Below are 26,309 nucleotides of genomic sequence, written 5' to 3'. Positions count from 1 at the left end.
CATCCATGATCCCTTCATTCCCTCAGTTCCATTGACTACTAAATTAAAGGTCATTCATGGTGCAGGAATTCAAGCTCAACCAGCTCAAAGTATCTGGACACTTGATGGCCTCAGGCTATCTGTCACCTTGTTTTGGTTATTCTTTTTTTGGCATTATTGACTCTCTTGTCCAGTCCTTTAAAAAGTTAATAATTCATAAGTGAGCTCAGACCTCCTTTTGTGGCCCTCAATGGAGCTCTAAGATTCATTTGAAAGCTCTGCGTCTTGATCTCTTAATATAGCTCCCGTCTGCTTTGTGCTGCACTTCGCCAGCTCTGTGAAGAGTTCTTTAAAATTTTAAGCATGTGCTGCAATGATACATATGTCTTCTTTTGTTCTGTGGGAACAGGGTTTTTGTCTAACCTGATATGGCAGCTTTACTCCAGCTTTCATTAAATCTCTCCCATCCTGAGACGAGACGCTTAAATTATAAATGATATTGTGGTGTCTGCTAGCGTTATGAACTCGAATGAATTCAGCTTGGGCCTTTTTCTAATCTTTACCCACCTGAGCTCCTCAACCCAGCAGCAGCAGGCAAATGCACAGGACACTTCCATATGGCTGCTGTGTGTGGATTGGAGAGCTAAACCAACACTTGGGGTTAGAAAAGAACAAGGAGATAGCATCTTGGACTCCCTGCTGAAGCCTGCCAGTTGGGAAGGGAAGGCAGAAGGGGGAAAAGCCCCATATGCTCATTGTCATGGTCAATTTCTTCTCCATCAGTAAGGCTTTTTCCAACTTTGAGCTGCTGCCACAAGTTAGCAGAAGGAACTTTGCAAGTTAAGCCAACAGCACAGGCTTCTAAGGTAGATTTGACCTTTCTCGGGAACTTCCTCTAAGACATGGCACTGAAACCTAACTAAGCGCTGGAAGTATGGAATAGCGCTCCTACTGGTTGCAGGTGTTGCTTAGAGTTTCTGGCCCATGTAAAGCCTCCAGATGTCAAATCTTTGCTGCTAGAAGGACAACACCTCTGCAGTATCTCTCCCTCTCGTCAAAAGCCTTGCACTAATCCTCAGTGCCTTACAGTTTGGGAACCACTGACATATGCATTGAATATTCCTAAGTGTCTAGGAGAAGATTTGTGGTGATGGTGATTTGGGGCAATCTCAAGGGAGGCAGAATTTGTGGCAGGGTTGAATGGTTTGCTGTCTGTGGCATTCCCAAAGCAAAGGAAAGATTAGACTCTGATTAATAGAATACACACACAAGCTTGACCAGCGAGACTCTGAGAGGAGTGCGTACTAATAATAATTCCTCTCCACCCTCCAGCCCAGGTCGTTTATTCACAAAAGAACTTTTTGCACAGTGTACATAAGAACCAATCAGATTTCCTCTGAGCATTTCAAAAAACCCCATGTGGGACAAAGTTAAAGTTAAAACTACAAAGAGCTAATTTCCTACTTGAGCATGCATATGCAATTCAGAATAAATAAAAGAGGAAGCGAAGGGGAATGCTTTTAGGAAACTCCGGAGATCATAAACAGGAGTAAACAGGAGAGGCAGGGTGGCAAGGAGATAGGTATCTTTATCATTTTCCTGTGAAACTATTTCCAGGCCCTAAGATTATCAAAACCAAGGAAGGGAACATCAAAGAAACTATCATCTTTATTACTTAGGATGCCTGATGCAGCAGCCAGCAACTGGTCTGTGTTACGTGACTTGTCAGGTGTAGAGAAAGGAAATGCCAGAGGTGGAGAGGCTTGTGGGATTCGATCAGAAACTATTGTCAATGAATGAAACCCAGTCAACGCAATGCTTTCATTGCTGACACAATGGCTTGCTCCATATTTCATAATTCCTCATAGCAATCCCAACTGACCCCCACACTCTGTATATTTGCACTCCTACAGCTGTCATCATTTATTGCTAATGGGAGTATGTTCACACTGCCTCTTTAACTGTTGGACTTTGTCCTCTTGCTAGAGTTTGCCCTTGACCATTGGTGGCATGCTTAAATTGGGAATAGGCAGTCCTCTAGGTCTTCCTGGACTACTGCCACCCCTGATGATGGGCCGTATTGACTGGGGCTGGTGGGATTTGGGAGCAGGGCACTGTAAAGGGAAAGAGGAATTAGTGAAAATCGCATCCGCTCCCTTTCCACCAGTGCAAACTGCCCATTAGAGGACTTGAGTTCACAGGATCTCCTAGTATAATCAGCAAGAAGAGTAAAACTTTAAACCCTACTAAATGTAGGAAATGATGTTCACATTACACCATTCATTTCTCTTTATTAGTTCCCCTACCAATTTTGGACTGTTTCTCTTCTTAACCATTGCCATTAAGTTAACTACTGTTTTTGTGAACCTGTTATGACTTTTACTCAGTACCATAAAAGAAACACTAAAGGATCTAAGAGTAGAATAAAATCAGCTATAAATTGCTTCTCTCACATCTTTCCAATAAGATGTAGATAATGCATGCACCGAAATTAAATATCTTCAATTTCTGCATTTTGGAATCTCCAAAAATAATTCTTTGGTAACCTTTACTTAAGAGTTGTCCAGATGGAATGCTTTATGCTGCTAGCTCAGCCCAGTTCTGTACCTGATTTGCTTCAAGTTTTGGATGTAGCATTAAAACTAACCTATATTTTATAGTTAACTATAAATACAGGTTAGCAGCACATGCATGTGTTGCTTTCACACGGCAAATGAAATCTCTCAAGACCAGCTTGTTGCCCATTTCTTCTCTAACAAAAGGATTCATTTAACACCTCTTAGCTTTTTCCTTGAACAGTTATTTGTTCCCCAAAATAATTTAGCTTCTTTTTATGGCAGTGTCTGGTGCAGAAACTTGAGCTTCTAAAACAAAGCATGACGCATTGCAATTACTGAATCCATTTTTGTTGTTGTTGATCTATAATAGTTATGAGTATTTTGGGGGGGGGTGTTAAAACCATTTATTTACAAACGTCTGTATATAATTTAACCACTAGATGGTGATATTTTGCCAACTGAAATCAAATATGCGTAATCTGGCTTTTTATTTACTGATTTTATTTGGGTAAAATAATGCTCATACACCCCTATTTCACATTTGTTTTTATCTGAAGAGGATTTCGGGAAGAAAAAAAAGAATTAAGCAGGCAATTACTTTGAAATATATCCCGCTAGGTGAATTCACAGTGCAATCCTGTGCATGGTGTAAGTCCCATAGTGTTAGTTCACGGAGACTTACTCCCAGGTAGGTGTTTACAGGATTGCGGCCTTGGAGGTTTAAAAATATTTTAAAATCCACATGATTTTTCTTCCCCTTGCTCTGAGTAGCGGTTTGAAGTAGTAAATGTTATAACTGATACGCCTAAGTGTGGAATTATTGCTATAAATATTTCAGCAGTTGTCAAGTCATTGCAGATGGCAAGTGCCTGTTTTTATTTATTTATTTCAGAAATTGCAAACTGCTTCCCAACAAATATATATATGGCCAAATACAACTTCCCTGCTCTGCTAGTGGCAAGTTAACACAAGGGCGACATAGCTCAGTTGGTTAGAGCGTGGTGCTGATAACATCAAGGTTGCAGGTTCGGTCCCTGTTTGTGGCTGCTGCATATTCCTGTATTGCAGGGGCTTGGATCTTGAGGGAGCCTTCCAACTCTAATTCTGTGACCCTGTGACTCCCGCTAGTGCAATGGAACTTCCTCTCCCCTCTTGTTCCTTCCCTAAATCAACTCTGGAGGGTAGAGAAAAAACCCACAGAACAGCAAGGGCGCCCAAGAGAGGGGAGATTCCCTCTGGTGGTCAAGGAGAAATCCTTGCACTGATTGAACAATCCTAGGTTTGTCATATGTCCCAGACAGTACCTGGATTTTAAAGGCGCAGTTGACGTACAGGGTGAATTAGTGAAAGGCGTCGCTTCGTCCTGGATCTTCGGACAAATCAATCAAAAAATCGTGGGGTGTAAAAAAAAACGCAAATCAACAATTTCGGTGGTTTCCTTAAGAAAAGCTCAACAATTTTGGGGTCTTCCTGTTTTTACTTTTTGAAACCCTAAGCAATCCCCTTAGCGCTGCTTTGAAACCTGCCCATTTCATATAATATAATAGACATGGTAATCTTAAAAAAAAGAAACTTGCTGCAATTCATTGTGATTGCTTGCGATAGGCTTTTGATCGTCGGTGGCTGTGAAATGGATGGTGAGGGATCCGGCGCATCCAAAGCAAGTAGCTGTGGTCTGTCAGCGTGGAGAGTTCTTTCGGGATCCCCCTATTACAAGCCGGTTACGAGTTACGAAGATGATATCGGGACCGTGAGTAGCGCTGCTATCATCTCATAGGATCGTTTCAGCATACGTCTATTGGCCCTAAAGCTGCAGATCTCATTTTTATTCTTTACATTAGCAAAGGTTTCACATGTGTCGTCTTCCATTTTAATATAAAGGCAGACCAGACAATGCTTCTTCCTCGTTCTAACATTTCCAGATGTTGGAAAAGCTGAAATGTATCATCAGCAAGCTCAAAGAATGTTGCTGTTACTTCATGGGGGAGCTGAATTTCTGAATTCTTCCTCCTCACCTATTTTTATCAAACTTAGGGGAAAGAGCTAACCTTCAAATCCCACACCCACCCACAGTCTGCACAAGAGACTGGTTTCATTGTATGGCCCTCTTGCTTTTGTATATTGGGCTACAACCTTGTACACACACATCTGGGAGTAAGCTCCACTGAACACAAAGGGTATTTACTTCTCAGGAGGCATGCACAGAATTGTGTTGCTGGGAGAATTTCTGTTTCTGTTGCCCACCTTGCCCCTTTTGTGGCTAGAAAAACCATCCCCCCACCCCCATTTATGTGGCATAAATGAAGTACATCTTGTGTACCTGATGGTCAGATGTGAAGCTGTGGTTTTTGCTGCGTTCCTGATCTCAGGTTTATTCTTGACAACTGGTTGGTTAAAACGCTCTAGGCAACAAATACCCAGAACCCCTGTTCTAGCTTATATCATTCAGAATCTTTTTGAAATCTTTGCACCCAGTGCTACTTTCCTAGAAAAACAGGTGCTGGACCCCTCACCATAAACGCTTCCCTTGTTCTCTTATAATGGCAATGGCGCCCACCTGAGAGGTGGTGGAACTGAGTTCTGGCTGAAAAAAGACTCATTTGCCCCTATTTTAGAGGAATGTTACTGTATTATTTGTTGCTACCATGATTTGCTTTAGCTTCTGTCAAAGAAAACACTTGCGCACAAACATACACACATGAGGTTAATTTGATATGGTTCCTTTTTTTAACAGGCCAAGAGAAGGTCATTGTTCAAGATTAGGTCTCTCAACTTTTACAGTAGACAAGGAAGAGAACAGGTAACAGAGGATGTATATATCAATACCTTATGTTTTGTGAGACGTGTCAAGGGCAACTTTTGCGTCAGGGGTGGCAGTTCTGTGGCACTCAAGATTTTATTGGGACTCCCAACTCCCAGCCAGCATGGCCAATGGCCAATATTTATTTGTCAATATGTGGTTTGTCTGTGGTGGTGACCTCTAAAATCTGCACCTCTACCTCTGTTTGTTCCATATCTGAACACAACCTAATAATTCTGTTTCTAGCAGCCCCCAGTGGCTGAAAAGAAAGCTGTTTCCACCGATTGTCACATGCCTGGTTTGGTGGAGGTGCTGGATTGAAGCCAACAGAGCCAGTGTGGTGTAGTGGTTAAGAGCGGTAGTCACGTAATCTGGGGAACCGGGTTCGCGTCCCCGCTCCTCCACATGCAGCTGCTGGGTGACCTTGGGCCAGTCACACTTCTTTGAAGTCTCTCAGCCCCACTCACCTCACAGAGTGTTTGTTGTGGGGGAGGAAGGGAAAGGAGAATGTTAGCCGCTTTGAGACTCCTTAAAGGGAGTGAAAGGCGGGATATCAAATCCAAACTCTTCTTCTTCTTCTTCTTCTACTCAGAGTAGACCGATTGAAATTAATGGCCGTGGCAAACTGAACTTCATTTCAGTGGCTCTGCTCTGACTTAAAATTTAATTAAACATGATCCGTTCTCTCCAGATCTCCACACAGTAATTGTAGGGGATTCCTTGGGAGGTTGTAATTACAGTACATATATTGGACATTCATAAATAACAGTAATAACAGAAGATTTTGTTGCCTTTGCCCTTTTGCACAAAACCCACATTTTCAAAAGAATTGCGAATGAAAATGGCTATTGCCTCCCCGTCCCCCACTTTGCCCCTTGTGGCTGGGTAAGGTTTGTACTCTTGCGCACTTCTTCAGCTTTTTTAAAAAAGTGTCTTATGTGTGAACTCAGGTACAGAAATTCCTGTGCGCATACCCAAAATGAAAAAAAACGTTGTTGAGGATGGGTGAGTGTTTGCGGGAAATGATGGGAAAACGCAGCTCAGATGTGGATGGCAAGCAGCAGAGTGGTAATTAATATAATGACTGAAAAAATGGGAATGCAAAGAACGTCACTTGCCAAATGTGTACATAGGGAAAAAATGATCTGAAAGACTCACTTGTGATATAGCATCTCCTTCTGGAAGCACCTTTCATAAGGTGTGTGGTGACAATACTGTACTTTTTCTCCCAACTTGTTTGACTGTGTGGTGGTAGCTGCCCATGGTGGCAGCTGCATTCCATCCTGTGACCATCCAGAGTGAGGTCAGTGCAATACAGGAAGCATTGCCCTTGCTCTGAATTGGCTGTGTGTTTCCTTCAGTGATGTCACAGTGTCAAATCTGATTGGATATTAGGCAACATGATGTCATGAGATCCTTCATTGCAGGGGCAGGGAACCTGTGGCCTTCCTGATGCCTTTGGACTCCAGCTCCCATCAGCTCTAGCCAACTTGGCCAACAATCAGGAGTGATGGGAGCTGTAGTCCTGCAACACATTTTGTTCTCTATTGGCTGTATTATGTTGTGAGGAAGAAGCCTAGTGGAAAACAAAAAACAGTGCTGAAACAGCAGCCAAATGGGGCAGGGAATAGTGGGTGAATAGCTTCACTGTGTGCTGAAAATGTTTGTCTGAAAACATTTGGCACCGTGCTAAAACACCCTCAGTTTCTTACATTTTAGTCAGCCTAGTATTTTCTATTTTAGAAATTAATGGCAGGAGTCCATTATTCTTTGGAATGATTCACTCATCTCTTTCCCATTTCTTACTCATAAATACATTTGACAGCATTTGCAACTCTTTTATATTATTTTAAAAATGTCTTATAGTTTTTAAAATTATGTGGATCTTTCCTTCTCAGTATTTCATCTAAGTAGTTTCTAGCAATAAGAAGACATGACTTATCATTAAAAGCCACTGTGAGTTCTGATTGGTTTATATTTTGTCCATTGTTTGCATGACACAGATTTGATGTGTTGCCCACAGACTCCCCCTGCCTTAGTCAACAACCTGACATTCCCCTGAGTGTTCTGCTACTTCACGTCTATCCTGTCCTAGCTGATGGGTGATTAAATGGAACTTCTAAGAAACTGTATTTAGGATTCAAGTGCCACTCTATTATCCACTTAACTGCTTCACAGTTTATGACCCCCAAATTTGTCATCCTCTAAATGTTTTGGACTACAACTCCCAGGACCCCAAACCATTGACCATGGTTTCTGGGACCATGGTTTGTGGTCCAAAATATCTGGAGAGCATCAGGTTGGGAAAGGCTGGGCTACATCTTTTTTTTTTTTTTTTAAATTATATTTATTAAAAGTTTAAAGATTACAGAAAAAGGAAGGAAAGAGAGAAAAAATAAAGAATACAAATCAATGCAATACTATACATAAAAAAGAAAAAACAAAAGACACAATACATCAAAACAAAAGCAAAAACAAAAACAATTAAAAACACATCCAATATTTCCATATCTTTATCTTTCATTAACTTGTTTCATCGACCTCCTCACACCTCCCTTTTTTGTGTTCTAATTATTAATTATTTCAGCAAATCCTTTCCATCTTTCACTATTTTCTGTCATATAATTGTCATAATTTATTTTAACCTTATCTTACCATTAATACCCTAAAACTTAATTGTACTTAACTCCTTATAACATTTCTACTAAAGCCATGTAATTTCATTCCAACATTTTTCTAACACTCATAAATTTTTCAATGTTTCTATAAATAAATTTTAAACTTTTTCCCAATCTTCTTCCACCGTCTCTTCTCCCTGATCTCGGATTCTGCCAGTCCTTTCTATCAATTCCATATGGTCCATCAACCTGGTGATCTTCTGTCCGAGGCTCTTAACTCTTTTCCATGTCCCTTCTGCAGATCTTCTTCATATTTATACATGCACTTTACTTTATCTTCTGCTGATCTTATTCTTAATTTCCTTCCTTTGACAATGAGGAGTAGATCTCGGGGAAGCTCCAACCTAACAATGTCTTTATTCCTTCTCGTCAGGTCAGCCCATTCTCCATAGTCAAAACTAGAGTCCAAAAGATATTTCAGGACGTGTTTCAACTGGCTTTCTCTAAATTCAATCGTAGAAGGCAACAGCTTATATTCATCAAATTGTCTCTGTAAGACTGGGGCTCTCTCCACTTGTATTACTTGAGGTTCTACAACAACTTTCTCCCTCGTATTCTCCACAACTTGCCATGTCGAAGTAGATTCCTGAATCGATTCCTGAGTAGTTTCTGTATAGATATTCACTTCTTGTCCCAAATCAGTCATTTTTTGTCCCAAATTGTCAATTTTAATAGTCATCACATCCACCTTCTCATGAAGGTGTTCCAATAAAACAAATGCAATCACTAAGGCTTCTTCTGTCGACATTCTTGTCCAAGGTCAATCTCTGATTCTCACGGTCTTTTATCTCTGCAGCTGGAAAATTCCCCAGCTCCACTCCTGCAACAGTCTCAAAAGCTCCCTCTAGAGGAAACAATTTCTATTTGTATCCGTCCTTTTAAACGCACATCCAGCAACAAAGTTAGTTTCAATCTTTCAGTTACTTTTGCTCCTTTTTGAGTGCAAAAGGAAACAATGGAAACAATATATTTCTCTTATTTAACTATCTGTCAACATACGTTTTATTCACAGTCAATGAACTTTCCCAAAACGTCAATCTTTGTGGCAGCCCGTTCCCAGGTTCAAAACGGTGGTAATTTGTCTTTCTTCACTCTCTCTCCTGCAGGCTTAAGCAATCTAAAATTTCCCCCCTCTTCTCCTGCTTCCAAGGGGGGGTTTGATAATTTTAACCAATGGAAATTTAATCCTTTACAAAAGGCTCTCCAAGACTTTAGCTTGCAGCTTCTTTGCTCAATCTATTTACAAAAGAGGAAGGCGGACTTCCTGTTTGAGACCTTCCCGTTTCGGTGCCGAATTAAAATGTTTAAAGATCCAATTTTCCGTTCTACTCACGGGTAGTTGTTTAAAGTCCAATTGTCCACAGGAAAAAAGTCAGCGCTCTCCGGCAACGGCAATGCGGCTTCACTCCGTGAAAGAAGCAGTCGATTCGAAGCACCGCGCCGCTCACCCCACGTCGCTCCGGATCCCCGAAACCGGGTTTCCCTGCGAGTAGGGGAGGCGCAAGAGGTGCCCGCCAAATCCCACGTCCACAGGCTTCTCCCGCCTGTGGTTTTTAGTGGGTCTCCGCCTTCGCCGTGGCGGCCAGACCCTAATTTCCACGGAGCGGATTCCTCCCGATCAGAGGAATTCCGCCATTGCCGGAGGCGCTAACCCGGAAAGCAGGCTGGGCTACATCTTGAAGGTCCTTTACACCTGGGGAGTCTAACACTTTTTGGCTCAAGGACTGCATTCATCCATGGCCAACCCTTTAAGGACTCCAACACTCAAAAATGGTGGGATCTTGGGATGTCAAATCAGGCCCTCAAACTAGGAGTTAGCTACACTTGTTGTACACACTTACCTGGAAGTAAAACCCATTCATAGAACTGCCCTACTAGTTTCAGGAATTGTGGTTCTCACTTGATGCTTCTGTGTATCTGTTGTACAAATTCTAAGGAGCACTTCATGTTTTATAAGATCCGGGAGGTGTGCAAAGGGAAGATACATTGAAAATTGGGGGGGGGGGGATGAGGCCTACGAGCTTAATGCTTCTTCGAAATGCCTTTGCTTTTAATCACTGATCAAAATCTTGCGCAGGATGGTGTTTTCAAGATGAGCCTTTCTCCAGATGGGACTCGCCTAGCAGCTATTCACTTTAGTGGAAAATTGACTATCTGGGGAATCCCTTCTCTAAGACAACAAGGAGAATGGGAGCAGAGCGACCAGGTATGTGATGATTAACAGTTTGTAAATACTGGAATGTATTTGTAGCTATAGATAGCTTAAATGAAACTTGTATGACATTTCTTGTCACCCCCTTTTTTTCTGCTTTTTAAATGGTGGTAGTTCTTTTTTTAGCATGTCCAAAATGCTAAAAGACATATATGCCTTTTTATATGCACAACATATTTGTTCATTATCAAGAAATGGTGCTTTTTAGCCATTGGAATGGTTATCCATATGGAAACTGAATCAATTGTAGGCAATCCTACACATGTCTACTCTGGAATAAGACCCATTACTCACAGCTAAGTGTGTCTAGGTTCGCTTAAAACTCACTTGATCAATTAACTAAAATTTCTTTAATTGGATAACATACCCACTACAGTTGCTATTTTTTATAACCATCTATCTACATTATGCAGCTGCTAGGGTCATTTGAGCTATGTGCTACAATGCGTAAAGATTAATATTGGCAAAAAATACTTGCAGCTGAGCTGAATTTATATCTTACAACATGGTAACATCATTAATCTTAAGATGATTGTATTCAAATCCATTTGTTGTATACCTGGAAAGACAAAAGAGAGATGCACACAGGAATGTAGACCAAGGTTCGAATCAGTATTATTTAATCACTTCTTCCCCAGAAACACTTCTTGGAGTACCAGAACATATGTTTCATTCTTTGTTTTGCTTCTCGTTACTTCATGGTTTATTGTCCCCCCCCCAAAAAAAAACCCCCACCAATGCTCAGTTGTGTCCCATATACTCTATATAACATTTTAAAATTGAAATAATTTAATCTGATTTATAGAGATATAGTTTTAATATTAACATGTGCACACACACACACTGTTTGGCGGAAGTGTTTTCTGCCTTTGTGCTCAGCTCAGCAGTACTTCCCTCTCTGTGTTTGTGTCTGTATGTGGGATTAGGGTTTTTTTCACATGGGTAGGCAAACTAAGGTTCGGGGGCCGGATGTGGCCCAATTGCCCTCTCAGTCCGGCCCTTTGGACAGTCCTGGAATCAGCGTGTTTTTACATGAGTAGAACATGTCCTTTTATTTAAAATGCATCTCTGGGTTATTTGCGGGGCATAGGAATTCGTTTATCCCCCCGCCAAAAGATAATAGTCCGCCCCACCAAGGCCTAAGGGACAGTGAACCGGCCCCCTGCTGAAAAAGTTTGCTGACCCCTGTCCTTTCATATCTATCTTGTCATAGCAAGATAGACATTTGCAGTCATTAAAGCTTTGGAATTGGTTCCCAATAATACAATGCTACCTTGGGTTACATACGCTTCAGGTTACAGACTCCGCTAACCCAGAAATAGTACCTCGGGTTAAGAACTTTGCTTCAGGATGAGAGCAGGAATCGTGCTCCGGCCGCACGGCAGCAGCGGGAGGCCCCATTAGCTAAAGTGGTGCTTCAGGTTAAGAACAGTTTCAGGTTAAGAACGGGCCTCCAGAACGAATTAAGTATGTAACCAGAGGTACCACTGTACACAGACTGCTGAATGCATATTGCAACTAAAAAAAAATTAGATGGCATCTTCTTATGAAGTGACTGGGGTGGGTGGGAATCCTAGCTGAAGTAAAAAGGGAGCGCTATTTCATATCATGCGTTGTTGTAATAGATGATTCAGACTACAGTAGAAATTTTGTCGGCAGTGGTAGTAGCTTCCTTCATTTTTTAAAGGCTTCCTTCATTGTATATATTTATTGCATTGTACCAGTGTTTTGATTGAAATGGTGGTTCAAGAACAAACAGTTTTGGGAATTATGGGGACAGAGCTACCCAAACTGTATAGAAATTTATTCATGTATGCGACTATAGCGGCAAGAATGTTACTTGCCAAAAAATGGAATGAAGGAATCATCCCAGTGCAAGAAGAATGGATACAAAAACTTATGGAATATGCAGAAATGGCGGAACTTACTGGAAAAATAAGAAATCAAAATAACAAACTTTTTATAAAAGAATGGAAATGGTTTACAAACAAACTGTAAACAGATAAGAACATTGACAGAATTATTGTAATAACCTGCAGTTTTATAGGAGTATATATTTAAAGTACAGTGGTACCTCTGGTTACATACTTAATTAGTTCTGGAGGTCCGTTATTAACCTGAAACTGTTCTTAACCTGAAGCACCACTTTAGCTAATGGGGCCTCCTGCTGCCGCCGCGCCACTGGAGCACGATTTCTGTTCTCATCCTGAAGCAAAGTGCTTAACCTGAGGTAATATTTCTGGGTTAGCGGAGTCTGTAACCTGAAGCGTATGTAACCCGAGGTACCACTGTAGATGAATAAATGAGTAAGTTAAGTTAATTTGGAATATGCAGAAAATATAAAAAATACATTTAAGGAACCACAGAAAGAGGGGGAAGGAAGTCGAGTTTCAAAATATTAAAATGATTGTAAAATTATTGAAATGTATAAAATTGAAAATCATAAATAATTTTTTTTTAAAAAATAAGCAGTTTGTGGAATCCAGGACTGACTATTTAAAGTAATAGAAGAATCCTGGCTTTTAATTTCCATGAAATTGGATCCCAATTCATATTTGGTCATCTTTCTGACACTGTGAATTGCTTGAGATCGGTTTAGGGCTTATTGTGCCTGGAAATTTTCATGTGTTCTAATCGTGCAGAAGTAATAATTAAAAAATGGGGCCTGATTCCCTTGCTAGCTTGAGTGATATTTCGTTCTGTCTTTCTCCCTTACCTCCCCACTTGCTTCCGCGGCACCTTCTTAATGTTCAATCCAATATAAGGAAAGTTTTCAAAAAGATGGCTCCACTTGTTCATAAGTCTTAAGACACTGTTTGTTGGTAGTTTTGTTTATAGTGTACATATGGATATGTATAAAACTTAATTGGAGATTTTCTTTTTCTTTTAGCCGGGCTATGATGAAATCAAACCGGAATGGCGACTCTCTCTTGAGAAACGGAAGAAAATCAAAGGTTGGAGCCATAGTGTAGTTTCGTGTGCGTGTGTGTGTGTGTGTGAAGAGAGAGAGAGAGAGAGAGAGAGAGAGAGACCAAGACCTGAGTGAGCAGGAGGATGTTAATCCATCATTTTGTGTTTAAGATATCATAAGGGCTAACGTTACAATGCTGCCATCCAAAATGCTAGAAGATTACATGTCCCTTCTGAGGAAGTAGTATTTGAGAATGTGTGAGTGATGGGCACATCCTCTTTCCATTTTTTTCCATTTCCATGAGCCATGTGTAAAATGTGAAGATATTCTTCACCCAGGTTGGAATCTGTGAGGAGCTGTCCATGGTGCCAGGCAGCCTGGAATAGGATTTATGTACAGTGGTACCTCAGGTTACAGACACTTCAGGTTACAGACACTTCAGCTTACAGACTCCGCTAACCCAGAAATAGTACCTCGGGTTAAGAACTTTGCTTCAGGATGAGAACAGAAATCGTGCTCTGGTGGCGCGGCGGCAGCGGGAGGCCCCATTAGCTAAAGTGGTGCTTCAGGTTAAAAACAGTTTCAGGTTAAGAATGGACCTCCAGAACGAATTAAGTTCTTAACCCGAGGTACCACTGTTCTGCTTGTGTTGTAGACCCAACACCTTTCTTTCAAAAGGATCAACAGCTTTCATCATTCTTGCTAGGTTCTGTCCCAGCTGCATTTCCCCCCCTTGCCCCCAACAGGGATCCCCAGAGGACAGCTCCAACAAGACAGTTTTACCCCCACACCACCACTCTATACACATTCTGTCACTATCTTGATGGCTTCTCATTATGTGAAATTGTGTTTTGTGTATTTCTAAGATGAACTTTACTGTTACTTTTAGGCTGCGTTGGAAGGTTTTATATCTTGAACAGTGGAGTGTAAATAATCTCAGAAATAGTGCAGTTTTGCATGTGTCGTTGTTGTCTATTTATGATGCCAGTTTAATTCACAATGTTTTGTTTACAAAGGGTGCCTTCAAGAGTGTACAAGTTGCTACCTTTTTGTGGACGATCCCATTTCACTTCCAAACTGATATTAAGTGTCTCTCCCATTCTTCATTTGCCTATGTAGGGTGGCTCATAGCAATTTAAATTTAGCATCTTATAAATTAAGAACTCCTGTGTAATCATAAATACTGCAAAATAAATTAAAGGCAGAAAACAAAATAAAATATAACCTTGAAATGAAAAAGCAGATCCTTAGCAGGGGGGAAATCTGCTGCAATAAAAATGTGTTTTACCAGCCAGCAAAATATGGATAGGCTATGTACATTCATCCTAGGGCAAAGTATCTGATAATGCAGCTACTTGAAAGGCCCTCACACTTGTAACTAACAGCCAGGCCTCAGGTGAGACACAATAATAATAATAACAACAACAATAAAAATAAAATAAAATACACAAACAATTTTATTATTTGTACCCCGCCCATCTGACTGGGTTGCCCCAGCCACTCTGGGCAGCTTCCAACGTCTATAAAAATATCATAAAACATTAAACTTTAAAAGGCTTCCTTCTACAGGGCTGCTTTCAGATGTCTTCTAAAGGTTATATAGTTACGCATCTCCTTGACAACTGATGGGAGAACGTTCCACAGGGTGGGGACCACTACTGAGAAGGTCCCTGCCTGGTTCCCTGTAACCTCACATCTCGCAGTGAGGGAACCACGAGAAGACCCAGTGTCTGGGCTGGATGATGGGATGGAGACTCTCCTTCAGGTCTATCTGTGTATCTGAATGCCAACACCAAAAATAAAATAAAAATAAAATAGATTGGTTCATGTGAAAAACACCATCTACCCTAAGATATTATGTCAGAGGCTAGTATTTAGGACCCAGAAGAAGCTGAGTCTTCACACTGGCAAATATTTTTCAAGCAGCGTAATTCTACAACATAACTACATAATAAGCAGCATAACAAAGTAGAAATCTCTTTAACTCAGCCCCTTTATGGATATTTCATTCCCTTTGGGAGAAGCCATATAGATTCTCCCTCCTCCCTTCCTCCCTTGGTTGTGACACCTTTCCCAGATGGTTTCTGCTTGATATAGCTTCATCGAGATTCCATGAATAATGTTCTGAGCATTTGCCAGAGAGATTGTTGCGCAGTTGGCCTGAGGAGCCATAAGTCCATATCTATCTATTAATTTTTAAAGTTTCACCCTGCTTTGTGTGAGCAGATCTGCCTAACACACTTAGCTGCATTATTTTTAAAATATTACATGAAGAAGTCTGTCAGAATCTTTAATTATTCAGTTTTGCTTTAGTTAATCCACAGATAACTTTAATTAAAATACTACCGTAAAAACGTAGTGAAGCGAAGCTCTACGCAATGCTGATACAGTATATTGTCATTAAAGTTAGACTCTCTCAGATGTTTTTTATTAAATAATTGAAGCTGTTCTAGTTCCTGTTTTAAAGCTTTTTTTCTACTTTCCCCCACCTCCAAGACAAGGAATCTTTTTACCCAATGATAGACATCAACTGGTGGTCAGAGAATGCGGTCATCCTGGCTCGCTGTTCGGGTGCTTTGACAGTGTCATCAGTGAAGACCTTGAAAAATCTGTTGGGCAAATCCTGTGAATGGTTTGAAAGTTCCCCTCAGGTCACCTCTGCTCATGATGGTGGATTTCTAAGTTTGGAGGTAGGGAACACTGGCAGAAATGTCATATTTCTATGTGTGGAATGTCATCTCCTTCATGTATAAGTCTCCTATACGTTGTGTGTGTAAAGCATTTTAGATGGACTTCAATTATTAGAATAGAAGAGTGAGATGCATTTGACAATGTCCCTATTCAAATTATTTTTTTATTATTTCATTGCGTTTATGAAATGTTTTTTCTGTAATATTATCTCAAAGCAATTTCACAGTGGCAACATTGAGATTAAAAACAATTCCATGTGTACAAACAATGTAAACAATTTCATATGTAAAACCAATTTCAAATCCAATATAAATACAGACTGGCGTAGTTCTGACTGGGATGTCACAGTGAACCATGGGTTTTCCCAAGGTGAAGTAGCTGCAGAGAGTCTCCAGCATTCTCTGGTGTGGCTGCAAGAAGTTGACCTGGTTGCTTTATATTTTTAAAATATTCTCTTAGCCATCCCCTTTCTGCCTAAGACACTTGCTCCTATTTTGTGTTCTGCTGCCCACCTGCTATCTCTAGCTTTTCCTTATTATTCATTTGATTTCGTTCTAGTATTCTCATTCATCCTTGCTTCTATTCCCTATCTTTCGGGGCTTTTTTCTTCATGAACTCTTTAGCAGCCTATTTAAATGTACTTGTTCTCATTCTCTCTCTCCCTTTCCCTCAAATGCTTGAAAGTTCATTTGTCTGAGGTAGTCTATGCTCAGTTGTTTTTAGTGTTATCCTATTTTTGTGTATTTTTAGTCCTCTCTCCCCCATTAGAGTGTAAAACTGCTGGGCAACGTCTGGCTACCTGCATTGCTGAAGCTGTAATCATACATGGCACTGTGTAGTTTTGAAGCAAGGTTTGAGGCAAAAGTGCAAAGCTTCATGTGCCTCTTTCATTGTTGTTCATTCAGATATACTGCTGCAACTAAATTACATGTAATGATAGATCTTTCCGCTTCATAATCTTGTTTTAAAACTTGTATTCAGTTTCAGATATTTCAGTCTCATATGCTTCCTATGTGACCTTGTGATTAGATGATATAGTGATATCTATATATTTATAACAAGAAAGGGAACTTCTTTCCTTTCAGAATGTCTAAACCCTAACCCAAAACGCGAATTCTACGGCAGTTTACATAAAAAATATAAATACACTGTTAAAGCAACCATTAAAAAACAAAACAAAACCATAAAGTAAGAAATAATAAACTAGAAAACACAACTATTATTCAGCCAATTAATACAATACAGATTTCTCTTTTTTTCTTCAAAAAAATAGGTCTAGGCAAATGAAAACCTGGTACCAAAAATAATGCAATGACAGTGCTTGTCTTACTTTCAATACCAAAGGCATAGGGCATTCCAAGGAGACCCTACTAATTCTTACAAAATGTATTTATTAAGCATGTCCTAGTCCTTATGAATGTACTTAACACTGGGGTTGTGCTAATGGCCCTCCCATGCTAATAACTTTGCTCTGTATGTAGCCGCTGCTGGATGCTTGAGAAGGAAATTCATTTTCTGGAGCTGGTTTCTTTTTGGTCCCAGAAGCTTTGAGAATTGTGGTGGTGGCTTATTGCCTCTCTGTGTGCTGAAGCCTGACAGACTTAAGTGTGATGCATTGCGCTGTTTAGTAAGAATTGCTTTCCTCGTAGTGCGAGGTGAAGCTGGCTCCAAAGAGATCGCGCTTGGATAGCAGGCCTGGTGATGAAGACGAAGGAGAAGATGACTCCGATTCGGATGACGAAACTTCTGCCAAGGCCCGGTATTTTGGCTACCTTAAGCAAGGCTTGTACTTTGTGACCGAAATGGAGCGCTTTGCTCCTCCGCGGAAACGTCCGCGCACTATCATAAAGAATTACCGCCTCGTAAACCTGAGGTCCACGACTCCTGAGGAGCTGTACCAAAGAAAGGTGAGAGTGAGACATTCTGCCTTCCCTTTTCTCACGTGATCATTAATTTTCTTACAACAGGGGACTTGGGTCTTAGTTCAGCTGGACATGTTTCGGTAGCATTGGTTTAAACCAGGGTTTCCCAAACTTGGGTCTCCAGGTGTTTTTGGACTACAACTCCCATCATCCCTAGCTAGCAAGGGTCAGGGATGATAGGAATTGTTGTCTGAAAACAGCAGGAGACCCAAGATTGGGTAACATTGGTTTAAACAGAACTATCTTCTGAGTTATTTTGATGTGTCTTAATTAGTTTGACATTGTACTCATATTTCGAAGAGTCCTGGGATTACCGTATCTTTTGCTCTATAAGACTCACTTTTTCCCTCCTAAAAAGTAAGGGGAAATGTGTGTGCATCTTATGGAGCGAATGCAGGCTGCGTAGCTATCCCAGAAGCCAGAACAGCAAGAGGGATTGCTGCTTTCACTGCACAGCGATCCCTCTTGCTGTTCTGGCTTCTGAGATTCAGAATATTTTTTTTCTTGTTTTCCTCCTCCAAAAACTAGGTGCGTCTTGTGGTGTGGTGTGTCTTATAGAGCAAAAAATATGGTATTTATTTGTTTGTTTATTTATTGCATTTTATATTCCACCTTTCCTCCAAGAAACTTAAGGTGGTGCATATCATTCTTCTGTTTTTCATTTAATCCCCACAACATCCATGTGAGGCAGGTTAGGCTGAGAGTCAGTGACTGACCCAAGGACAGCCAGCAAGCTTCATGACTGAGTGGGGATTTGAACCTTGGTGGCGCTGTGGGTTAAACCACAGAGCCTAGGGCTTGCCGATCAGAAGGTCGGCGGTTCGAATCCCCGTGACGGGGTGAGCTCCCATTGCTCGGTCCCTGCTCCTGCCAACCTAGCAGTTCGGAAGTACGTCAAAGTGCAAGAAGATAAATTGGTACCGCTCCGGAGGGAAGGTAAACGCCGTTTCTGTGTGCTGCTCTGGTTCGCCAGAAGTGGCTTAGTCATGCTGGCCACATGACCAGCTCCCTTGGCCAATAAAGCGAGATGAGCGTCCCAACCCCAGAGTCAGCCATGACTGGACCTAACGGTCAGGGGTCCCTTTACTTTTACCTTTATAACGTACAGTGAAAAGCAGGAGGTATTTTCTAGTCATGATGCTGAAGCAGCATAGTTCCTGGTGCATTTTTTCCTTCCCAATCAATAAATGTGCAGGTGTTACTCGTTTGTTGCAAATGCTTTTTCCTCAAGATACAATGTCTGCTATGGGGATCTCACATTTCTTCCCCTGAGCATTTGAAGCATATTATATTGTTCCTGGATGAAATGAATCCCTTCCTGTTAAGATTGTGCAGCCTTTTATTTGAGACTGCTGTGTAAAATGAAGGGTCACGTGCACCTGCTATATATGGATTGTGATGAAACCCTTTGTCTAGTGGATCAGACACTGCACAATTGTTTTTGACTGGCAAATGGGTATTCTGCGTTGGGAAATGATCTTCCTGATTCTTTGAATAATGCTAAACCTGTTGTACATGCTGCTTTTCTTATGGAAAGTTGACTCTCTTGTAATGGAGCCCACAGCGATTGCTTTGATTTCATTATGCTTTGTTTGTAGATTGATAATGAAGAATACGGAGAAGCTTTGTCGCTGGCTCAAACATACGACCTTGATTCTGACCTTGTTTATCAGAGGCAATGGAGGAAATCAGCTGTTAGCATTGCTTCTATTCAGGATTATCTGGTATGTTCTCTTAGGGGAAGGTAGTTTTTATGTTAGCCTTTCTGAAGCTCATGCCCTGCACTGCAGATGTTTTGCACTACAATGCTCATTGGGTGGGATTCACCTAACATGCCTTTGTCAGCGGAAACTTCCACTTGTGCAACAGGACTTCCCCCTCCCCCAGCCATGTGCCCCAACCCGCAACGCCAAAATTGACTCTGAAGGGTTGTGCGATTCCCCCGGGACAGTGGAGGGGATGGAGAGTGAGGGACAATTGTTCCGTCTGACAAGCGTCAGTGCTTGTGCAGGTGGAATGTTCATAATAACTTGACAATGAATTCCACCAAATGACTTCAGGGCTCATGTGTGTTCCAGTCCAAAACATCTGCCGGCCGCCATGCTTTTACAAAGCATGTGAAATTTCCAGTGTTCTCTTATGGGGTCTAAAACTGGATTTGAAAAAACAACAACAACCCAATTCTTTACTATGCAAAATAAACAGGGTTAAGCATTTTTATTGTGTAATTTGCAACATTACTCAGAAAAGACTCATTGAATGCCCATTGATGCCCATTGGGTAGTCTCTTGATTTGCCTTTGCTGGATTCATGTGCCTCCTCTACAAGAAGTCTGAAGGGTGGAAACATGAGAATGGGCCTTTTCTGCAGTGGCTCCCCATTTGTGGAATGTTCTCCCCAGGGAGGTTCGCCTGGCACCTTCATTAGACACCGTTAGGCGCCAGGTGAAAACGTTCCTATTCAACCAGGCCTTGGGCTGACTGACATCCAATGTCCTTTTAAATGTGTTGTGGGAAGGGGTTTTTTTTGTTTTTGTTCTTATTTTTATTATGGCTTTTTGGTGGCTTTTATATTGTACAGTGGTACCTTAGGTTACATACACTTCAGGTTACATACGCTTCAGGTTACAGACTCCGCTAACCCAGAAATAGTGCCTCGGGTTAAGAACTTTGCTTCAGGATGAGAACAGAAATTGTGCTCCAACGGCGCGACAGCAGCAGAAGGCCCCATTAGCTAAAGTGGTACCTCAGGTTAAGAACAGTTTCAGGTTAAGAATGGCCCTCTGGAACGAATTAAGTACTTAACCCGAGGTACCACTGTAAGTCAGCAAAAACAAGACCTGGAGCGGACTGTGGCTCAGATCATCAGCTTCTTATAGCAAAATTCAAGCTTAAACTGAAGAAAGTAGGAAAAACCACTGGGCCGGCAAGATACAATCTAAGTCAAATCCCCTATGAATACACAGTGGAAGTGAGGAACAGGTTTAAGGATTTAGATTTGCTGGACAGAGTGCCTGAAGAACTATGGGTGGAGGCTCGCAACATTATACAGGAGGCAGCAACGAAAACCATCCCAATGAAAAGGAAATGCAAGAAAGCAAAGTGGCTGTCTAACGAGGCCTTACAAATAGCGGGGGAGAGAAGGCAAGCAAAGTGCGAGGGAGATAGTGAAAGATATAGGAAATTGAATGCAGATTTCCAAAAAATTGCAAGGAGAGACAAGAAGGCCTTCTTAAACGAGCAATGCAAAGAAATAGAGGAAAACAACAGAATGGGAAGAGCCAGAGATCTGTTCAAGAAAATTGGAGATATGAAAGGGACATTTCGCACAAAGATTACCATAATAAAAGACAAAAGTGGAAAGGACCTAACAGAAGCAGAAGACATCAAGAAGAGGTGGCAAGAATACACAGTGGAATTATACAAGAAAGATATGGATGTATCGTACGCCCCAGATAGTGTGGTTGCTGACCTTGAGCCAGACATACTGGAGAGTGAAGTCAAATGGGCCTTAGAAAGCACTGCAAATAACAAGGCCAGTGGAAGTGATGGTATTCCAGCTGAACTACTTAAAATTTTAAAAGATGATGCTGTTAAGGTGCTACACTCAATATGCCAGCAAGTTTGGAAAACTCAGCAGTGGCCAGAGGATTGGAGAAGATCAGTCTACATCCCAATCCCAAAGAAGGGCAGTGCCAAAGAATGCTCCAACTACCGCACAATTGCACTCATTTTACAAGCTAGCAAGGTTATGCTTAAAATTCTACAAGGAAGGCTCAAGCAGTATATGGACCGAGAACTCCCAGAAGTGCAAGCTGGATTTAGAAGAGGCAGAGGAACCAGAGACCAAATTGCAAACATGCGCTGGATTATGGAGAAAGCTAGAGAGTTCCAGAAAGACATCTACTTCTGCTTCATTGACTATGCAAAAGCCTTTGACTGTGTCGACCACAGCAAACTATGGCAAGTTCTTAAAGAAATGGGAGTGCCTGATCATCTCATCTGTCTCCTGAGAAATCTCTATGTGGGACAAGAAGCTACAGTTAGAACTGGATATGGAACAACTGATTGGTTCAAAACTGGGAAAGGAGTACGGCAAGGCTGTATATTGTCTCCCTGCTTATTTAACTTATATGCAGAATTCATCATGCGAAAGGCTGGGCTGGATGAATCCCAAGCCGGAATTAAGATTGCCGGAAGAAATATCAACAACCTCAGATATGCAGATGACACAACCTTGATGGCAGAAAGTGAGGAGGAATTAAAGACCCTTTTAATGAGGGTGAAAGAGGAGAGCGCAAAATATGGTCTGAAGCTCAACATCAAAAAAAACCGAAGGTCATGGCCACTGGTCCCATCACCTCCTGGCAAATAGAAGGGGAAGAAATGGAGGCAGTGAGAGATTTTACTTTCTTGGGCTCCATGATCACTGCAGATGGTGACAGCAGTCACGAAATTAAAAGACTCTCCTTTCTCCTTGGGAGAAAGGCGATGGCAAACCTAGACAGCATCTTAAAAAGCAGAGACATCACCTTGCCAACAAAGGTCCGTATAGTTAAAGCTATGGTTTTCCCAGTAGTGATGTATGGAAGTGAGAGCTGGACCATAAAGAAGGCTGATCGCCGATGAATTGATGCTTTTGAATTATGGTGCTGGAGGAGACTCTTGAGAGTCCTATGGACTGCAAGAAGATCAAACGCATCCATTCTTAAGGAAATGAGCCCTGAGTGCTCACTGGAAGGACAGATCCTGAAGCTGAGGCTCCAATACTTTGGCCACCTCATGAGAAGAGAAGACTCCCTGGAAAAGACCCTGATGTTGGGAAAGATTGAGGGCACAAGGAGAAGGGGATGACAGAGGACGAGATGGTTGGACAGTGTTCTCGAAGCTACAAACATGAGTCTGACCAAACTGCGGGAGGCAGTCGAAGACAGAAGTGCCTGGCGTGTTCTGGTCCATGGGGTGATGAAGAGTTGGACACGACTAAACGACTAAACAACAACAACCACTGTAATTTTATGTTGTGAGCTGCTGTGAGATCTACAGATGAAGTGTAGTATACAAATTTAAGAAATAATAATAATAATAATAATAATAATAATAATAATTTTATAAATGTTTACTGACGTGTTCTCTGTAGTCCAGTTGATTTGATCTCCAAATCACAATTAGGGGTGAGTGGGAGGTAAAAAAAGGTACCTTATTTTTTGCTCTATAAGACTCACTTTTTCCCTCCTAAAAAGTAAGGGGAAATGTGTGTGCGTCTTATGGAGTGAATGCAGGCTGCGCAGCTATCCCAGAAACCAGAACAGCAAGAGGGATTGCTGCTTTCACTGCACAGCGATCCCTCTTGCTGTTCTGGCTTCTGAGATTCAGAATATTTTTTTTCTTGTTTTCCTCCTCCAAAAACTAGGTGCATCTTGTGGTCTGGTGCGTCTTATAGAGCGAAAAATATGGTAATTGTTAGTGTAACACAGCTCTTCTCAAACATGGGTCTCCAGCTGTTTTTGGACTATAACTCCCATCATCCCTAGCAACAAGACCAGTGGTCAGGGATGATGGGAATTGTAGTCCAAAAACAGCTGGAGACCCAAGTTTGGGAAACACTGGTGTGACATCTGTAGGAAAGGCTAAATGGTAGAGCAAATACTTTGAATGTAGAAAATCCCAGGTTTGAACCCTGGTGTGTAGGGTTAGGTGAGACCCCTCTCTGAAAACCCAGAGAGCTGTTGTCAGTCATTGAAGATTATATTCAGCTAGATAGACTGAAGAGTTTGTATCTGTTAAGCACAGAAAGTTACCTTATTCAATGTGCTCTCATGATTGTATACACCCTTGCTATCAGTCTACTCTAATGAATCATTTGTGTCTCCACCCCCCTCGGTTTTTTCCTTTGTTTTTGGTGGCATCAGAGCAAAATCAACAAGCGTTCTTGGGTCCTTCATGAGTGCTTGGAAAGAGTTCCTGAGAATGTGGATGCTGCTAAAGAGTTGTTGCAATACGGCTTAAAAGGAACAGACCTGGAGGCGCTCATAGCCATTGGGAAAGGAGAAGATGGCGGCAGGTTTGTGGAAGCAGATTGTCAGCTCTGCTCGCTTGGGTCGCTAACCAGATTCAGCAAAGAGCGTAACAATGGTTGTTTATTGTTTATTAAATTATTGTTTTATTAAGCGATAAACTGTGATGGATCAATATTAAACGAAACTTCCCCTTTTTTTTGCATGCCAGAATCTCCTGTGAAAACAAGGTTGGCATGTATCTGTCTGTCTGTCTCTTTACAAACCTGAAAACTTCCAAATTAGTAAATTTGGGGGAAGAGTTGGATGAATGCAAAGCAATTCCACCCCCCTCCCAGAAGTACCATTCTAAGTGTGAAAAATTCTATAGGGACATTCTCTTTGGAACCTAAGTTAATGTCACAGGGACTTCATGGAGCTTTTAAACTACCGTATTTTTCGCTCTATAAGACGCACCAGACCACAAGATGCACCTAGTTTTTGGTGGAGGAAAACAAGAAAAAAAATATTCTGAATCTCAGAAGCCAGAATAGCAAGAGGGATAGCTGCGCAGTGAAAGCAGCAATCCCTCTTGCTGTTCTGGCTTCTGGGATAGCTGTGCAGCCTGCATTCACTCCATAAGACGCACACACATTTCCCCTTACTTTTTAGAAGGGAAAAAGTGAGTCTTATAGAGCAAAAAATACGGTAAATCTGGCTACTCTTGATCAATGTGCCACGGCTCAAGTCCTAATGATGAGAGGTCATATTAGTTATTTTACGGTGTATAAACAAGCCCCTCCCAACATCTCTAAATCTTCTTAGATCTGATAAGATTGGGAACAGAATCGCTAGGGGTGCAGGCCTGACTGTCATAGCTAAGCTCCCATTCACAAACGCCACAAATTCTTATTTCCTTTCATACTTTTGGGGGGGGGGGATGTTTCATATTTGTAGATGTTTCCTTTTGCCTGCTTGTTTTGAAGGGATGAAAAGACCTGTACATTTTGACTTGTGAGAGCTGTCCTTTTTTTAGTTGGGTGCTATTTCAGGATTTTTTTAAAAAATATATATAAAAAAATCAATTGTAATCTAGAAGATAGAAAGCTCTTTAAAAAACCCCAAACTTTTCTTGATCAAATAACCAGTTCCCCATTCATTGATTTTCGTTCTCCTCCTAGGTTTATCTTGCCAGGTGATGTGGACATTGATGAACTGCTTTTTGAAGAGTTTTTAACTCCTGAGGAAGAAGCAGAGAGTAGGAAGGAGCGAGAAGCCATGAAGCGTCAAGAACTTCTTCAATCAGTAAACTTCTCCAAGTAAATGTCAGGCTGGTTGTCCTCTTGCTATATCGCTAGGTTTATATATGCAATAATCCCCCCAAAGAGAGGATATTTTAAAATACATTTCACTTCTAATTGGATCAAGCTATAAATTTTTAGTTGGCAGTGTATTTTGAAAATAGCTCAGCTTTCTGAATTTCCCTTTCAGATTTAAAATATGGAGAAGGATTCCACTATGCAACTCTAACTGCAGGCAGGCAAGGGGCCTGATCCAGCCCTCATTGCAGCTGGTTGCTCTGGATTCAGATGAGTGTCTGAATTCACATCCATTGGCAAGTCATGGCAGTGCAGACAGACGATGCTGACATATGAATACACAACTCTGTGTGCATTCCTGCTTATGCCTTTGAGGGCATCTCTGAACCAATTGAATCTGAATGCATTGTATGTACATTCATTCATCATAAAATTTATCCATCGCTTGATGGTGAAAAACCTCAAAGCAATTTACAGAAAGATGAAACAGTAAGATCAGGAAAAATGCACAATGCATCAAAGGATACAAAAAGTTAAAATTAAAATTCACAGACTTGGCCAAACAATTATGTTTTTACCAGGCACCAAAAAGAGTACAGTGGAAGTACCTGCTCGACAGCAAAAGGCAGAGTTTCAAATTGTTGGTGCTGCCACAGTAAATAATCAAGTTTTTTTTTTACAAGTAGCGGTTTGCTTGTATAAAATCGTAAAAAAGGTAAAGGGACCCCTGACCATTAGGTCAAGTCGTGGCCGACTCTGGGGTTGCGGCGCTCATCTCGCTTTATTGGCCGAGGGAGCCGGCGTACAGCTTCCAGGTCATGTGGCCAGCATCGTACACCCCCCCCCCCAAAAAGCCAACCCCAAATACTCAGTGCTGCCGATTCTGTATTTCTTTATATATTGCCTTTCTCTCTCTCCTCCCCCTTTTAAAACAGGTTAACATTGGAACAGAAAGAACTTTGCCGGAGCAGATTGAAACTGCTAACGTATTTGGATCGGCTAGCAACATACGAGGTTTGGAAAATTGTGGATTGCATTTGTTATATACAACTCACTATATAGCGCCCTCAGGACCTTTCACTCTGATAGTTTAGCTTTCATGTTTTCAGCTCTGATTTTCAGTGGTTATAAATAACGAGGCAGGCAACACCATTATTGCACTCCAGCATACTCTTCTCATACGTTATGTTGCATAATTTGCATTGCAGCACATTCTGTGTCTCTTTCTCTCTCTCCTCCCCATC

General features: G+C 41.3%; 1 protein-coding gene across 2 annotated transcripts in view; it reads left to right on the top strand.

Moving 5' to 3' along the window:
- Positions 1-26,309, top strand: part of NBAS (NBAS subunit of NRZ tethering complex) — a 195,856-nt gene that overhangs the window by 31,179 nt on the left and 138,368 nt on the right. For both annotated transcript variants that reach the window (XM_080997879.1, XM_080997878.1), the window contains exons 10-19: positions 4,143-4,287; positions 5,272-5,337; positions 10,093-10,221; positions 13,118-13,181; positions 15,635-15,828; positions 17,479-17,736; positions 19,350-19,475; positions 23,663-23,814; positions 24,928-25,065; positions 26,001-26,079. In XM_080997879.1, coding sequence (XP_080854005.1) covers positions 4,143-4,287; positions 5,272-5,337; positions 10,093-10,221; positions 13,118-13,181; positions 15,635-15,828; positions 17,479-17,736; positions 19,350-19,475; positions 23,663-23,814; positions 24,928-25,065; positions 26,001-26,079 — 1,351 coding nt within the window. The remainder of the gene's footprint in view (positions 1-4,142; positions 4,288-5,271; positions 5,338-10,092; positions 10,222-13,117; positions 13,182-15,634; positions 15,829-17,478; positions 17,737-19,349; positions 19,476-23,662; positions 23,815-24,927; positions 25,066-26,000; positions 26,080-26,309) is intronic.

The sequence above is a fragment of the Podarcis pityusensis genome (genome assembly GCF_964106645.2).
Source record: "Podarcis pityusensis genome assembly, chromosome: 3".
Lineage (NCBI taxonomy): Eukaryota > Metazoa > Chordata > Lepidosauria > Squamata > Lacertidae > Podarcis > Podarcis pityusensis.
Note: the sequence above shows the minus strand (reverse complement) of the source record. Positions and strands in the feature narration are given on the sequence as shown.